At 34.8% G+C, this 18,106-nt stretch overlaps 1 protein-coding gene across 2 annotated transcripts in view; it reads left to right on the top strand.

Moving 5' to 3' along the window:
• The window catches only part of PKN2 (protein kinase N2), a 111,005-nt gene that overhangs the window by 45,494 nt on the left and 47,405 nt on the right, over positions 1–18,106 (top strand). For both annotated transcript variants that reach the window (XM_031465535.2, XM_031465534.2), the window contains 4 exons: positions 8,159–8,313; positions 15,431–15,548; positions 15,891–16,036; positions 16,127–16,340. In XM_031465535.2, coding sequence (XP_031321395.2) covers positions 8,159–8,313; positions 15,431–15,548; positions 15,891–16,036; positions 16,127–16,340 — 633 coding nt within the window. The remainder of the gene's footprint in view (positions 1–8,158; positions 8,314–15,430; positions 15,549–15,890; positions 16,037–16,126; positions 16,341–18,106) is intronic.

The following is an 18,106-nucleotide window of genomic DNA, read 5'->3' as shown; positions in this document are numbered from 1 at the left end:
TCCAGCCTCGTTCTTCTTGTTTGTAAAACAAGCAAGATACAGACTATGTATATATATATATATATATACATATTGTTTTTTCCTAAGGTGTTTTGTGAACAAAGGTTTTAATAGCTTGAGGAAAGGTCAAGTATGAAGCATCTAACTAAGCTTTTCTAATTCTGAACATGAAACCCCTGTTTGGATGTAAGTATAATCTGAGGAAGCTTTCCTGGGGCTGGGAGGTAAAGATTCCAGGTCAGTTACATTACTAACCTGCGAGAGAATCAAGGAACCAGTGCAAGGCTGAGCCTTAAGGAGTCAGTAGCCTTGTAAGGATTGAGATTGTTCCTATGTGCTAGAGCTCAGCTCATTTTGGAAGCCAAATGCTCAGTTAGAGATTTAGAGAAAATACTAAAAGCACCAGAAACAGTGTATCTGTTTTTCTACACATTGTTGGGGAAACTACTAACAAATCCACCTTTTGAATTCTGGCCTTGGAAAACCTCATCCCTAGGGAGATTTTAACCATATACTTTTTTCTGCTGACATCCAGAGTGGTATTTCAAGCCAAGATGAGTTTTCTGGGCTTCATCTGATAATTTATAGCCTTATAACTTTATGGGAATTACCTGAATATCCTATTGGCTTTGCCTCTTATCATGTTTAAAATTGAACTCTTCTTTCTGGGAACAGTACATCTAAACCTTTCCTTTTGTTTTCTGTCCTGTTAATGGCATGACCCAAGTAATCCATATCTAAAACCTGACTTTTACTCAGATGTCTTCCTTTCTTTTCCTATCACTGTCCAAAGTAAGTCCAGTCACCCAGCCCTGTGGAGTCTACCTATGACGTAGGTCTCAGATCTGTCTCTCTTCTCTGTCCTTCCTGCCAAAGCTTACAAGCTCAGTATTTGTCCAATCTGATGTAAACATTGTTAGCAGTATTTTTTGTATAGTATTCAGATTTGATCCTGTTACTTGCTGTAAACCTTTCAGTGGCTCTCCATTCCCTTCAGAATATAGTGCAAATTTGTATCATTTCAGAGATGCCTTTCATATGACCTGGCTTGACCTGTTACTTAAATTTCTGCTACTGTTCCTCCCAAATCTAATTTTCTCACTTTTCCTCCTACCATTTATTTTTGCTGTATCTTTTTTTAATGTCTCTATACGTGTGTGTGTGTGTGTGTGTGTGTGTGTGTGTAGATTGGTAGAATCTGGAAGACTAACTACACAGTTTTTTCAGTTTGGCAGTGTATTTGAAAATGTTCATATATACATACATATACTGTTATTTGTATAAACACATACCTGTTTATAGGTACATACAGATTGAACCTGACTCTGAGCTCTTTGAGAAAAGGAATTTTTTCAGTGTTTTACTCAAGTCCTTAGCATAATATCTGGATACACATATGATATAACCAAGTCCCTATGTTAAATTCCCTTTGTTCAAAATGTCTGGTGTGCTTTCTGTTTCTGTCAACTAGACTCTGACTCATACACCCGCTTCCCACACCATGTAACAAAACCTAGAATGCTTTAACTTCGGTCTGCTTAACTCCTCTTAACTTACGTGCCTTTGTTGTCCGTATTTCTAGTTCTGTCATTTTATCTTCAGTTCCACAAAGTAGATCTAATTGTTACTAGTTTATATATTCATTGTCGGTTTATAATTACCCATGTTTATCATTTTCTTTGTTCACCATTTCTTCAGTGCTTCTCAGATCTTCCTTCTAGACATTTTGGGTTTTTCTCCTTCCTAAAGGTATATACTTTGTAAACGTATTTCCCCTGATACATCATTCTGCTTTGAAATTTATTTTCTCTCAGTACCTGGAAACTACTGTTTTCTGTCTTCTGGATTCCTCGGTTGAGCTGGCAGCCAGCAGTACAATGGCTGGAGCTATGCAGATATTCTGCCTTTTCTCCCCAGCTATTTTTAAGAAACTCTTATCTGCAGTGTTCTGTTCTTTGAGTATAGTAGGCTAGATTTTCTTTCATTTAAGCTACTTGGGATTTGTAGATCTCTGAATCTGAGATTTGTGTATTTCGTTGATTATGGGAAGTTCTTGGCCCCTATCCCTTTGAATCTTGTACCACCTGTATTCCCTCCACTCTAACTTTGGAACTCAGGTTAAACGCATGGTAGCTTCTTCAAGTCTGTCTCCATTTTTCTAGTACTTTCTTTGCGTGTGTCCACTTTGCTCTCAATCACATATATTGTATTTCTAACTTCTGGTATATTTATTTTTTAATACTACAAGTTCTGTTTTGTTAATCTTAGTAATTTTTGATAGTGTCTTGTCCTAGTCATTCTTTTGATACCTTTTTTTTTTAGTTTTACATGTTAAATAATACGTTTTCATGTTTTGTGTGAGATAATGACAACAAATGAAATCTTGGCCATGCTGCTCCTGGAGTTTATTTCTCTCGTGATGATTTTTCTTCTGCCTGTGCTTTGTGATTTCTAATTGTGTGCACATTTTCCCTGGAACTTTATCTGTGGGAATTACTGTAGGTCTGGATTTAAAGTACCTTCTTTCAAAGAGGATTTATGTTTGTTTCTGTAAGATATCTGAAAGCATTATCAGTCTGAGGTCAATTAAAATACAATTTAACCTTAATTTTACGGGGCCATGTATGATTTCTTGCCTCAGACCTATATTGAGAGCAATAGGAATTTTTAAAGAATATCCATTTCCCCTCCCCCCAGTCACCCCAAGCCAAAGGCAAGTCAACACATAATTCAGCCGTTATGGATGACAACCTTTTAAGGTTCCTGTGTTTAATCATGTTATTCCTGATCTGACTGACCCCACGTTGTAGGATTCCTCAGGCCTTTTCTTGGGCTCTTGTTAAAATCCAAGTTTTACTTCACCAGGATGATGAAAACCTAACAAGTCTTTTTTGTTCAGAAAAGCAAAAGCATTCTCAGAAGCAGAAAGGTACAGATGTCTGCTGCTCTCTGTCCTGGAACTGGGTCACATGTACCCTGCACTCACTGCTTTCTCCCTAGGTCCCAACTGCAAGTAAGACTGAGAAATGTGGGGTGGGGGGCGTTGTTTCTTTATTTATTTTGTTTTCCCCTTAACCTGCCTCTTATTTAAAGCAAGAGAGGAGACTGGGCACTGGAGTATTAAGTTAGCCAACCTACAGTGTCAGGTGCTTGAAGACTGCAAGTGTCTTCTAACTATGTAATTTATTTGAGGTGTTTTGTAGCACCTTGGTTTTTATCTCTTCCTGAGTTACTTCTTGTGAAATTATAATTTCCTAAGATGTTCTCCATTTTATATGATTTTCAAAGTTATTGACGTAACATAATATCTGTGTTAGTATCTATTCAAAGTCAGTATACATCTGTAGTAACGTTCCCTTCTTTCACTCCTAGTATTGGCATGTTCATTTTTCTTCCTTGACCACTTTCCAAGATTTGCCATATTACTAGTCTTCCCTCTTCACAAAAAATAACTTTACTGATACTTTCTTTTGTTTTTGTTTCTATTTTGTTAATCTCTATCCTAATCTTTATTAATTCCTTTCTCCCATTTTTGAAATTATTAGGTTAAAAAAAAACTAAGACAGATGCTTAGCACTTTAAATTTATTCTTTTTGTCCCCTAATATGTGTGTTCACAGATTCTGAATATTCCCTAAGTATTACTTTAGCTGCATCACAAATGTTTTGATGTGTAAAATTTTTTAAATTATTTTTATTGAGATAATTGACTCATATATAACACTGTGTGAGTTTAAGGTGTACAACATACTGATTTGATACACTCATATATTGTAGTATGGTCACCACCACAGCATTAGCTGACACCTCTGTCACATCATTATCATTTTTTTTGTGATGGGAACAATTAAGATCTGGTCTCTTAGCAGCTCTAAAGTTTATAGTAAGTATTGTTGTCTGTAATTACTATGCTGTGCATTAGATCTCCAGAACTCACTTTATCTACTAGTTCCAGGTTTGTATTCTTAAACTACACATCCTTAGTTCCCCCAGCCTCTTGTAACCATCATTCTGCTCTCTGCTTTTGTAAGATCTGGGCTTTTCTGGATTGCATACAGAAGTGACATCGTATTTGCCTTTCTCTGTCTGATCTATCTCACTTAACACAATGCCCTCAAGATCCATCCATGTTGTTGCAAATGGCCGGATTTCCTTCTTTCTCGTGGCTGAATAATATTCCATTGTATAAATACATACCGCATCTTCTTTATCCATTCATCTGTTGGTGGGCACTTAGATTGCTCCTGTATCTTGGCTATTGTGAGTAATGCTGAGGTAAACATGGGAGTGCATATATCTCCTTGATATCCTATTTTCATTTCCTTTGGATATATACCCAGGAGTGAGATTGCTAGATCATATGCTAATTCTATTCTTAATTTTTTGAGGCACCTCCATACTGTTTTCCTTTGTGGCTGAACCAATTTACATTCCTATCAACAGTGCACAAGGGTTCCCTTTTCTCCACTGCCTAGTCAACACTGGTTGTCTCTGGTCTTAAGTGTGTGCTTAAGAGTGGATGCGACATTTGCTCTTATAATTTAAAGGTGGTTCTTTAAGAGTCGAAAAAGAATTTCATCTCATGGAGTTTTTTTTACTGCTTTTTTAAATGAAGAGAACATTATTGCAGAGTTCTGGTTACCCCTGTTTGAAATATGTTTCACTATGAACAAAAATGTTTAACAGATATACTGGCAACCACGTTTTATAATGCTGCAACTTACCATAATCTTTAAGAAAAAATGGAGAGAAGAAAAGTAGCGGATTAAAAGGGAAAGTAGGTGAAATCTAAGGAGATGGGAAAGTGTTTCTAAAAGTGTTTCTAAAAACTGAGCTTTGTAAAATAAGATTTATCTAAGTTAAATTCCTGGCTTGGCTTATACTTTTGTGACCTTTGCAAATTACTTAACCTCTCTGAGGTTTTTTTGTTTGTTTGTTTGTAAAATGAGGTTATATCACAAACCTTTGTGAGTTCCTTTGAAGATTGAATGGCAGAAATATTAGCTATTTAACTGAGCCCTGACATGTAATTTTATTGACCCCTACACTTTGGCTGAAACACTATACAGGATTTATCTTCACAGTAACCTCCAATTTGTGGTTGGGTAACTGCAACACAGAGATATTAAGTAAGTATACGATCAAGACCACACCAGTAAGTAACAGCCACAGGATTTTAACCCGGGCATCCTGACCTCACGAGCCCAGACTCTTAACATTGTATTATTTCTTATGTTCTTATAGTTCTTATTAAAACTGAGGATATATTTTTTCCATAAAAAGTGTTAAGTCTTATAATGTTATTATGAATTCACAGACTATTAGAATCAATGGGTATTTCAGTGTCTTAGACAACTTGCTTTAATGTGCAAGAATTTCTTGTATATTATCTTTAACAGATTGTAATCTAGTTTCTATGTAAATGCTTCCAGAGAGAGGGGATTTTATTACATATTAAGGCAAACCATTTCATTGTTAGATAATTCAAAATGCAAGGAATTTCTCTTTATCCTCTGATAACATTTTTGTGCTCACTACTTTTACCCATTGGTTCTAATTCTCTGCCCTGTGAGGTAATAGTAAGTGGACAGCTTCTTTCATAGACAGTTATTTAAATATTTAGGCAAGAATCATTTCTTTTTCTCATCCAAGGCTAAACACAATCAAGTATTTTACAAACAACACATTTCTGTACTCTTCTCAACAGAGGGCCTTTTACTCTTAATGCATTCCAACTCTTTTTAAAAATGTGCTTACAATAAATTAACTATGTACCAAATTTTGTGTAATTTTTGTTTCTTCCAAGAGTCTTATATTATTTATGTGAAAAAATAAAATAAAAGGAATGGGAGGAAGAAAACCTAACTGTTCACAGATCTGAATATACTTTTCAGTCATTGCTGTACCGTGTAGTTCATTTATGGACTCAACAGAGATATACTTAACACTTGTGCAGTGACCACTACTGTTTAATGTTTATTGAGTGTTTATTACGCACCATGCCCTCTTCTAAGCTCTTTACACATAGCTTATTTAGTCACAATCCTGTGAGGTAGATGTTATTTTCACTATTTGACAGATGAGGAAGATGAAGCACAGAGCTGTGAAGTCATTTATCCCATATCACATGGTTTGTACTGAACCTTGGTGCCAAAACTGAGATTCAGACCTAGGCACAACTGCTATCATGTGTGGTGTGTTTGTTTATATTTCTTAGTCTAGACTGTGTTAACAAAGCACCACTGACCAGGTGGCTCAAACAACAGGAATGTACATCTCACAGTTCCGGGGGCTGAGAGCTCTGCGGTCACGGCGCCGGCCAGGTCGGGGTTCTGGTGACGGCCGTCTTCCTGGTTTGTAGACAGTGTCCTCTCAGCACATCCTCACATAACAGGCAGAGACTGCCCTTATGACCTAGTTACCTCCTGAAGACCTCACCTCCAGGCACCCTCACATTAGGGCTTCAGGGTACAAATTTGGGGGGAACACAAACATTTCGTCCATAGCAGCATGTTAAGTACTTATTTTGTGAGCCAGATCTGAAAACTTACCTACCTTTTATGTTAGTTTTGTGTAAGTGTATGTCACTTGTAAAAATCAACTTTTGGAGCAGCTCATTTGTAATTTGGGAAATTCAGTTACAATAGAAACCTTTCTTGAATTTGAATCCTAGCTAATAACTGTAACTTTACCTATTTCCTGATGTGTAAAATGTGGATAATATCTGTCTCAAAAGGTTATTTTAGGATTGATATGCACATATACACGTACCTGTGTGTGCGTAAGTACCCTGGTACATGTGTGAGTATGCACACATGTACACAGTCTAGTACAGCTGTGTACAAGGCTTTTCGATAGCAAAGAGGCAGCATAGCCGGGCAATTATTATGATGGACTTTGGAGCAGAGCTGACTTACTAGCTGTATGACCAGGCCAGTTTCCTAACCTCCCTGTGCCCTAGTTTCCTTTCTGTAATGTAGGTGTGATGCTTGTTACAGGGCTGTTATGAGGGTTAATGAGTCAGTAAAGCACTTAGAGCAGGACTTAAACCTTGTAAAGCAGTATATAAATGATAGAATAGTATTATTTTATATCAATATCTAGCATAGTATCTGTATTTTGTTAAGTTAATTAACGAATTATGTTTAAATAAATATTGTTAAGTAATATTTAAACATAAATAACTTTTAACTAGTGAATTTTTTAAAGGAGTTTAAAACACAAATATGAAACACATTCATTAGAATTGGTCAGTCACACCATCTTTTATTGCAGAGGAGAGAGGGAACCCTGAAGCACAAAGGTTAAGTGACTTGCAGTTCACGCAGCTTTCTGGTGATTTCCATGTTACTTATAGCTAAACCAGATCTAGCACCCTAGTCTTTTTTTTTTTTTTTTTTTTTTAACTGAGCAAGGGACCTAGTGTGGCTAAAACCCAAAGTAATGAACTTCAATATGAAGAATTTTAGATACGTGGTAGAATTATTAGAAGTGTTTCAACAATAATGGATTACCCAGAATAATTAGTGTTCTATTTGAGGTGTTTTGGTTTTGTTTTTGTTTCAAAATGTAAGCACCATGGTATGCTTTATGAGAGCAAGGGACGTGATTTTTTGGTCTTCCTACACCCCCTGCCATCATAGTAGAAAACAAAATGTGAAGGCTTTTATGCATACACTTAAGTTATTACTAATTAATGCAGGTATTATATTTGAAGGACCCTTAGTCCTATTTACAGAGAATTACTTTACTGGAATTTGTATAATGTTTGAATATGCTTTGTTCTCTAACCAATCAGATAATAAGTAGAGAATTTAGTTTAATTGTTGCATAGACTAGTCAAATTCATTTGATTTAATTTAAAATAATAGTGTTAGAAAAAGTTAGGGCAGTGATCTACCTCAGCTTCAGACTCAGTGTAATCACTTCTACACAGTATCCCTGGTAGATGGTCCTTCAACTCTACTTGAATGTTTTCTTGGCTTTAATTCTTATATTACCTGAAAGTGTAAGGAGATTCCATTTAAACACCTTCAAGCTCGTCTCAAACCCTATTCTTTATTCTTTGCAAATATTAACTTCCAATTTTAGACAACAGTTGGTCCTAGTAAGTATGTTTCAAATAGTAAGTAGTTTTTAATATACTATTTGATTTACAGATTGCCCAAGGACTCCAGATACGCCCAGTAGTGACCCTCGTTGTTCCACCAGCAATAATAGATTGATGGCCTTACAAAAGCAATTGGATATAGAACTTAAAGTAAAACAAGGTGCAGAGAACATGATACAGATGTATTCAAATGGATCTTCAAAGGTAAGTACAGTAAATAAATGTAGGTGTATAGTCAATCCTCATTATTCCCAGATTCTATATGTATGAATTCACCTACCTGCCTGATAAAATTTATTTGAAACCCAACATCAATACTCATGGCATGTTCAACAGCTGAGGTTGAACAAGATGATGGTCTTCCTTCTTGTTTAAACAACTCTTACTATAAACAAGTGTCCTTTTCAGAGTCTATTTAGTACCACTTTTTTTGCGTTTTTATGCTTTTGGTGATTTTTCTGTTTAAACAATGTATTATGATTTCTCAGACCATTTTAGCTTTGAATTTGTAATAATTGACAGTAAAACAAGTTGGAAACAAATGATTTCTAAAATAATATTTTTAACTGCTATTTTTACCAAAACAAATCAATAAAAAAATTTTTGAGTCTGAGTAAAGTGTATACAGGAACTCTCTATATTTGCAACCTTTCTGTAAATCTAAATATGTTCTAAAACAAGAAATTTATTTTTAAATATTTAAACTCTAGTTTTCCATCACTACATACAAATCTTTAAGAAAGTACAAATGAAAAGAGAAGACATTCTATCATTAGTGATTGTTTGGACTACATCTTTAGGTTCTTGGCGAATCTGGTGTGTGTGGACATGTAACTCCTAATTGAAAATCTGTTACAAGGAGGGGTTGTTACAAATGGAAATGTGTCCTTCTTCTGAGGTATAATGTGGAAGAGAAAATGTTAGGAACAACTGAACCAGATTATCATGAAGGTTCTTTCTAAGATAAGGTTCTATAGTTTTATGATTTCAAAAAGTCTTAGAAAGGTGAATTATAAAATTCACCTTTTTACTTTCAACTTATTTTAAAGATTTTTGCCTCTGCAAATTAATGTTTCTTCCATATTTTAATAGATATTTCTTGAGTAATTTTAGAACAAAAGTTATTAGGTATTTGTTTTCTCTCTTTTTCTTTTAAAGGAAGAAATTTAAATCAAGGGGAGGGAGGGGACAGTGGGAATCTGTGCTTGGAGCCATGCACCCTACCTACCCACTCATATGAAATTTGTGAGATAAATGTGTATAGTTATAAATAAGATTTTTTTCAGCTTAATTATGAAAATTAGATGGTATACCTTATTTCAAAAGAATTTCTAAATTATTTTTAGAGAAATACATTTGTTTCTACTTGAGATATTACTTACATGATATAATATTTGATAGCATACTGCACTAACTTTGAACATTTATTATGGGGTGTTGGAGTTGGTTTTTCTGTTACTTTTAGTATTGACCTTTAGGAGGGGGGTCATTTTTATCAAATGCTACTTTGGAACTTTTTTTTTTTTTTAAGGCAAATACTATGTTCTTAGAACTGTGAATGCACCATATTATGCTGAGTGTTTTAGAATTGAAACACCTTCTGGAGTAAGGTTTCTAATCTAAGGTTGATGGATTAGATTGGGAGGTCCATGAACCCTTTGAAGTTATAGGAAAAGTAAGTGTATATATTGATAGATGGATGAATTAAGAGGGCACCCCTGACTACCTCTGCCCCAAATTTAAAGGTTTATGGATGTATTAAAAGTAAAACAGATAATTTATGATAACCACAGGTCCAAAATGAACAGGGCTATGAGCAGCTTGCTAGAACAAATAGATAATTTACCAGTAGCCTTTTATTTTTAATTAAGAGATTCATTAATTTGAGAAGGGGTTGAATGGAAGTCCACAGCATATTAAACAGCTGCTGTAGTCTCGGAGGTAAGCCTGCCAGTTGTTCTTGTCTAGATTTGGTCTTAACTATTTCATTTCTCATCTCTAAAGCTCTCAAAGGGTCAGAGTGTATCTTTATGAGATTAGGGAAAATTATAGATTGAAGTTATGTGGGATATTAATTAATTTTATTTTTTCGTTAAGAACGTCACAGTTTGATAGCTATTATGCTGGACTCGGGTGTGAATATGATAAAGCTAGTGCCTTACACATGATAGATACTCGACAGGTAATATCCTGCTTTCAAGAGACCCTCTATCTAAAAAGTAGATTTCACATGTAAATAATTACAGTATATAATAGTGGTATATTTACGTTACTTTGAAGTACAGTGGAGAAGAATCACTTAATTGCCAGAAGAAATAAAGTCTTAGTATAAGATTTGAAGGATGATTTGGAGTTTAAGAAGGAATTAACTTTCTAGAGACAGTGATGTGGGTAAACCCAGTGTTCATAGGGTAAGAAAGTGTGGAATAGCGCGGCTGGCTCTCAAGATCGGAAGAGCTTTCCTGTGGCTGTAGTAGAAGGTTTCACTCTATTTCTCATTCGACATGCCTGAGGGTGGGTGGAATATACTTCTAATAGTAATAGTCGTCAACTCTAGCGGTTATTTCAATGAAAGGCCATGCCCTTATGAATAATAGATCTGAATCTCCAGAAGGGCACATTTTATTTGGGGAAAGTCCTCCAGGTGGTTCCAACAGGACTTTTTTTCTGTTCCCCACTGGTGACAGCTAGCTTTAAGTAAATGAGGTGTAGTGAGAGGTGGAGCATAAGGAGAGACAAACCAGATTATAAAGTACTTTGTACAAAATTAAGCAGCTGAGATTCTGTCTTACAAGATACATGGAGCTGCTGAAAGGCTTTTAGCAGAGAAAATCGCAATCAGATTTAAAATTTAGAAAATTTACATCCATCTTCCTCAGACTTGGGGAATTAATTAGAGAGGGTCAGGTCTTCAGGCAGCAAGTTTAAACAGACTTTTGTAGTAGTCCAAGTTAAACATGCTTTATGCCTCTTATAACAATGAAAAGAAAGAAGACAGAGTCACGTGATTTTGGTAGAATAAATATGTGGTGTCTGGATGTGGGGAAGAAGGAAGAGTTGAAGAAGATTCTTAGATTGGTTATGTAGACAGACTGGTGAATGATGGTAGCCTTCACAAGGGTTGTTGATGCTGGGGCCCAGATTTAGGGATAGGCATAATTGATTCAGCTTGGCAATAGACAGTCGTCTTCAGAACTCTGGTTATTGGATTCTGTATAAAATTATTACCCCAGTGCATGTTATACCCAGAGTTGTCCTTTCAAAAGATAAATCAGATATGTTCACTCTTGTGCAAAACACTCCAGTGGCTTTCTAGCAATTTTAGAACAAAACCCAGAGTCCCTACTGTGATTCTGCAAGTTCGTACATGATTTCCCCCTGGCTACCTTCTGATCTGATCTTCTGAAACACTTTCTCTCGTTACACTCTAGCCATATTGGCTTCTCTGCTATCCCTTGAACTTACCAGGTACGCTTTTACCTCACGGCCTTTGCATTTACTGTCTCTGCCTAAGTAGCTCTTCTCCCAAGTGCTTTCCTGGCTTTCTCTCTCACTTTATTACAGTTTCTGCTCAAATGCTACCATTTCAGCGAGCCCTTCATTACTGTCCTATGTAAAATAGCAACCCTGTGTCTCCTTATCCCTTTCACTGCATTACCACTACCTGCAATAGTAATTCACACAGTTGATTTCTGTATCATGTATTTCAACATTAGAATGTGAATTTCATGGCTCTTATGTAGTACCATTGATTTTCAGAATAATCTCCGAGGGCTTGATAAAATACGTTGAAGAAATGTTTCCTGTTCATATATTCAGTTGACAAACCAAGCTATTATTAAAATCTGAGGTTCTTTCTAGCACTTTTTTTCCCTTTTTTTAAGTGCTCCCAAGACTTTTCATTCTTTTTCCTCATTTGAAAGTACCTGACCATCTATCCAGGCTTTCCTCCCCACACTCTTCCAAACTTGACATGTTCCAATCTATATTAACAGCCCACAAAACCGTTTTGGATTCCTTCAGCTAAAATTGATCCCATCTTCCTTTGAATTTTTCTTTGACTACTTTTAACATTCTGGTATATATAATAATTATCTGTATCTCTTCAAACCATAAATTTTATAGTGTAGCATTCTAACTGATTAATCTTTGTATTTTTACCCGGAGGTGACAACATATAATTCATGTGAAGTAAGCCATAAATATGTAATGGAAAAATAAAGATAATGATTAATTGATTGATTTCCAAAAGCTGTGTGTATAGAGTAGTTTATTTGTTATAATATCCCACTATGACTTGTAAAACAAAGTTATTTTTATGAAGCAAAAATATTTTATAATTTAAAAATATAAAATTTATTTTTATTTATGATTGTAAAATATTGTACATTTGAAATATAAGTATTAGGCATTATAGAATGCTAATTACTAATAGTTACCTACTTTATCTAGTCTGTTGGTTGAGCCATATGAAATTGTTTTTTAGCTCAAAATCAGACTGATACTGGCATTTTCATATGGTTCAACCTATATATGTAAAAATCTTCCAAAATCTTATTGTAAAGCCAGCATTTTTCTAATGTATAAATCTGTTCGTATACTTTGGATCTACCTTCTCTCTTGCCTTGTACATATTAGGTGCTCAATAAAAAAATCCATTGAATACCTGAAAGCATAAAACTGACAATAAAACTATTTTGTGTTGGAAAACATAAGACTGACATGTAGTAAGTGTAAATTACCTGTGGTAGGTAATACCCAGTGTCAGTTGTAAAGCCTTTATCATACTTTAACATATGTGCATATCTTCCAGAAATCTGTGTGAGAAAAGTCACTTACTTTTTAAAATGAAATACAAATACTTTTCCTTGCATGTTGAATTGAAATAGTTAAGAAAGGTACTTCTAAAGAAGTAAATGACAGTACTATCTTTTCACATAGTGATAAAATAAAAAAAGGAGTGGCTTAATTGAAGAGCGTTGTATTATGCATAGACCTTACTTAATCTTTATACTTTTACATTAGAACTTCATTGAAATAGGTAATTAATCATTGTTTTTATTCCTCTAAAAGAACATTTTAATGCCAATCGTGTGCTAGGCAGTATAATTTTAGCTTTAACTAATGCTTATAAAAGCTCTACTTTAAAAAGCAGTGTCCCTATTTACATAATGTCTTCAAGAAACCTGTTTGTCCCATTAAATTAGGAGTTTTCGAAATACTAATTTTTTCTCTTATTCTGATCTGATGTCAAAGAAATAGAAAAGTTAATTCAAATCTTCAGTTTGTCTGATGTTCCTAATACTGGATAGGAGAAGGAATTAAAGAGAAAGGCATTTTCATTTTAAATGTGGGAGGTAAAGAGGTATATTCCCTAAAAGCTTATATAGTGAGTCATAGACAAACACCAAATTCAAGTTAGTATCCTTAATGGCGAAGAATAGTTTTTTTAAAAAATAAAGTATGTGTGTATGTACTTAATGTTGTAAATAGATATTTAAAGGACTTAGTAAGCTATGTAAGCCCAACTCCTTGTTGTGAAATCTAAATATTTTTCTTAATATTAAGAACAAAATCTGACTAGAAGCTCTTTCTTGAATGACTGACTTTGGGAGCAAGAGAGAAATGAAAGAAAAATTCAGCTTTCTTCCACTGTATATTAACCTAGTTTGATGTTTAACGCAATATATTTCAGCTCACTTCCTTTTTTTCCTTATGTAACAGCAACATTGCCTCTCCCGTCACACGTACCTCCATTCTCCCCCTTACTTGTGGTGTACTGTGTGTGTGTTTGATTTGTTGAAATGATGCTGCACAGCTGATACTTGTCTCTTAGCATCTAGTTTTGAATCTCATGGAGAACATAGGTTGATTGTATGGTATTTTATTTCTAAATTTATTCTGACTGCCTCAGTGATAAAAGTAGAAATGCTTAAATAATATGTAAAAATCGGTCTTTCTTGTGACAAAGTATTTCCTAACTTACTGCTTAGTTTTATTTATCACTTCCTTTTTTGTGGATTGAAGCCTATTAGACTTTGACAACTAATATAACTAAGTAGGAGATAGCATTAACTTCTGCTACTTGTCTCATGAAACTTTTGAAAAAAAATCCTGTATTTGTTTTCTGTGGCTGCTGTCACAAATTACCACAAACTTAGTGGCTTAAAACAGCATAAACTTATTATTACAGTTTTATAATTGAGAAGTCTGAAATGGATCTCATAAGCTGAAGGTTGTTGGAGAAAATTCATTTCCTTGCTCTTTCTGGTTTCTTGAGGTTGCCTGTATTCCTTGGCTCATTTCTTCCTACGTCTCCAGTTCTTCTCCCGTGACTCCTCTTCTGCCTTCCTCTTTTGCTCTGAGGGACCCTAGTGATTACATTGGGCCCACCTGGATAGTCCAGGACTCTCAATGTTAAGGCTGGGTGATTAATAACCTTAATTCTACCTGCTGTCTTAATTCCCCTTTGACATGTAAGGTGACATATTCACAAGGTTCTGGGGGTTGGGGCATGAACGTCTTTGGTGGATAATTATTTTGCCTACCACAATTCCTAAAACGGTAAGTTTTTTGTAATTCAGTGTAACTGGAACTAAACTGGGAGGTATGACGGTAACATTGTTTCACTCAATTCAGGGTCTTTCTTGAAGTCTTAAAACATGACAGTTTATTCACTGTAAGATACTCCATAGCTTTTTTGAGGTCTCATTTTTTGACATTCAAATTTGTAGGGACCTTTCTCATAATTACTAGTGTTGACAAATGCTGTTTCCTGTTTCCTTTATCATAAATTTAAGGGAGCACAAATACTATCTATGATTAGCTGTTTTATAAACGTTCCTATATACATGAAGCTTCATGAAAATTTAGCTGTAATATAAGCAGGAAGGAAGAGATTTTCTGAAATTTTAAGGCTTAGTCACTGAGCCATCCATCACATACAGTGCTTCTGAGTATGAGAATTATTGACCGTGATACAGGAAAATTCTTTGTATTTTGTATCAATCAAAGAAAGAGAAAACTACGAAGGTGAATTTGGATGTTTTTTAAACAGTAACTTAAACAATAGCAGAGAAACTTGCTTTCTCTTGAATTAACTGATGGAGTTATTTTTCTTATTTATCACTCTATCCCTTTGATGGCTTTTTAAAACAAATGTATCTACCAGTATATATATTTTAATATATATTATAGTGCTCACAGTGTTCTTTTGACCCTTGTTTTTCACTTGCTAATATCACTTGATCTTATTTAGAAGTTATAAAAATGTTTTATTTCTCTCTTTATCTGCTTACCTTTTCAAACTTACTTTTAATAGGATCGGAAACTCCATGGCACAGCTCAGCAACTGCTCCAGGACAGCAAGACAAAAATAGAAGTGATACGAATGCAGATTCTTCAAGCAGTCCAGACCAATGAATTGGCTTTTGATAATGGTGATGGAACAGAGATAAATTGTCATTCTTATTGTTATGGGCCTATGGTACTAAATAAATTTTATGTAGGAAAGAAGCAACGGTTCAAAATTAAGAGGGAAGCAGCATTATGGGTTTTTATCTTGAGTTTTATCTTTGAGTTTCGATGGCTAAAATGAAAGGCTCTGTATTTCAATATTGTGTCTACTAGGTATAACTTCAGTGTTTATTGACTTTTAAGGACTAACTTCTAATGTTGTCAGAATTCATTTCTTTTTCTTGAGTTTTAATCACTACATATTAGACAGTCAAATAAATGGTTCAATTAAGTTTTGTTTTGTTTTGTTTTTTTCCCTCCTCTAGCCAAACCTGTCATAAGTCCTCTTGAACTACGGATGGAAGAATTAAGACATCATTTTAGGATAGAGTTTGCAGTAGCAGAAGGTGCAAAGAATGTAATGAAATTACTTGGCTCAGGAAAAGTAACAGACAGAAAAGCACTTTCAGAAGTAATTTTAAATAAAAATTTCAACTTAATAAATACATTTTTCAAAGAATATTATTATTTAAATGACAACATTGTCTTTTCCCTGTTCAAGGCTCAAGCAAGATTTAATGAATCAAGTCAGAAGTTGGATCTTTTGAAGTATTCACTAGAGCAAAGATTAAATGAACTTCCCAAGAATCATCCCAAAAGCAGTATTATCATTGAGGAGCTCTCGCTTGTTACGTCACCAACACTAAGTCCACGCCAAAGTATGATATCTACACAAAACCAGTATAGCACTCTGTCCAAACCAGCAGCCCTGACAGGTACGTGGCATGTATCTTCCTGATTGGGGTGTGTGTGTGTGTGTGTGTGTGTGTGCATTTTTTATTGACATCTGATTCTGGTTAATAAATGAATAAAAATGTGGAAACAGATTTTTTAAATATTGTGGTAAGATACACATAGCAAAATATATTAATTTTACCATTGTAAAGTACGCAATTCAAAGGCATTTAGTATATCCACGCTGTTGTATAACTATCACCACTTTCTAGTTCCAGAGTATTTTCATCACACCAGAGGGAAACTGAGTCGCCATTAAGTAGTCATTCCCCAAGCCCCCTTTCCCCTTGACCCCTGGCAGCCACTATTAACTTTCTGTCTCTATAGATTTGTCTGTTATAGATGTTTCCTATAAATAAGATTATGTAATTTGTGGCCTTCTATGTCTGGCCTCTTAGTGTACTATTTTCAAGGCTCATTCTTGTAGCATGTATCAATACCTCATTCCTTTTTATGGCTAAATAATACTCTGTTGTACAAGTATATATCAGATTTTATTTATCCAGTCTTGATTTGGATTGTCTCCACCTTTGGACTGTTGTGAATAGTGTTTCTGTGAATATTTGTGTGCAGTTTTTTATTTGAACACCTGTTTCCAGTGGTGTTGAGAATATACCTAGACATATAATTACTAGGTCATGTGGTAGTTTTATGTTTCTATTTTTGAGGGGCCATCAAATTGTTTTCCATAGCAGCTGCATCATTTTACATTTCCAGCAGCAAAGCATGAGGGTTCTAGTTTCTCCACATCTTCATCAACACTTGTTATTTTCCTTTTTTTTTTTTTTTTTTATTATTGCCATCCTGGTGGGTCCATTATTGAAAGTGGGATCATGATGTCTCCAGCTATCTTTGTAAACTTACTTTCTTCTTCTTTCAATTATGTAAACTTTTGCTTTATATTTTTAGACTCTGTTTATAAGTGCATATATGTTTATAATTTTTTTATCTTCTTAATGGATTGACTCTCATCAAAATATAATATCCTTTATCTCTTATAACAATTTTGGGTTTAAAGTATTTTGCCTGATATTAGTATGGACACCCCAGCTCTCTTTTGATTACTGTTTGCATTGAATATCTTTTTCTATTCTTTTGCTTCCAATCTGTTTCTGTCCTTGGATCTAAAATGAGTCTCTTTTAGACAACATATAATTGGATCATGGTTTTGGTTTATTTATTTATTTCTTAAGATTCTGAAAAATCTCTGCCTTTAACTTGAACATCTTTATATATGTTTAAGGTAATTACTGATAAGGTGCAATGCAATTCTGATGCTGACTACCTGGAGTTAGGTTAAATTTTACAGGTTAATGGCACAGGCTCCCCCAGGACTGCCCTCATATCAGACACAAGCTGGAAGCTTGGAGTTTCCCCAGCCACCCACATTTCTGACCAACTGTCTGTAAATTCAGGGGTTCCCACTACCACCTCAGGTTCAGTAATTCCACAGAACAACTTATAGAACTCAGGAAAGCTCTATATTAACTATTACAGTTTTATTATAAAAGATACAAATTAAGACCAGTCAGAAGAAGAAATGCATAGGGAGTGATCTGGCAGGGTCCCAAATATAAAATTTCCTTGTTCTCATCATGCATCACCCTCTCAGCATATTAAATTCTGTGACCAACTGGGAATCTCACTTTAGCTGTGAGTATTCAGAGATTTTATTGTGTCTTCATTATGTAGGATTGATTGAAATCAGTCTCCAGACCCCCCACCCCTTTCTGAAGGATAGGAGATT

This window comes from Camelus dromedarius, chromosome 14 (genome assembly GCF_036321535.1).
Source record: "Camelus dromedarius isolate mCamDro1 chromosome 14, mCamDro1.pat, whole genome shotgun sequence".
NCBI classification, from domain to species: Eukaryota; Metazoa; Chordata; class Mammalia; order Artiodactyla; family Camelidae; genus Camelus; species Camelus dromedarius.
This window is presented reverse-complemented; position numbering and strand designations above follow the sequence as displayed.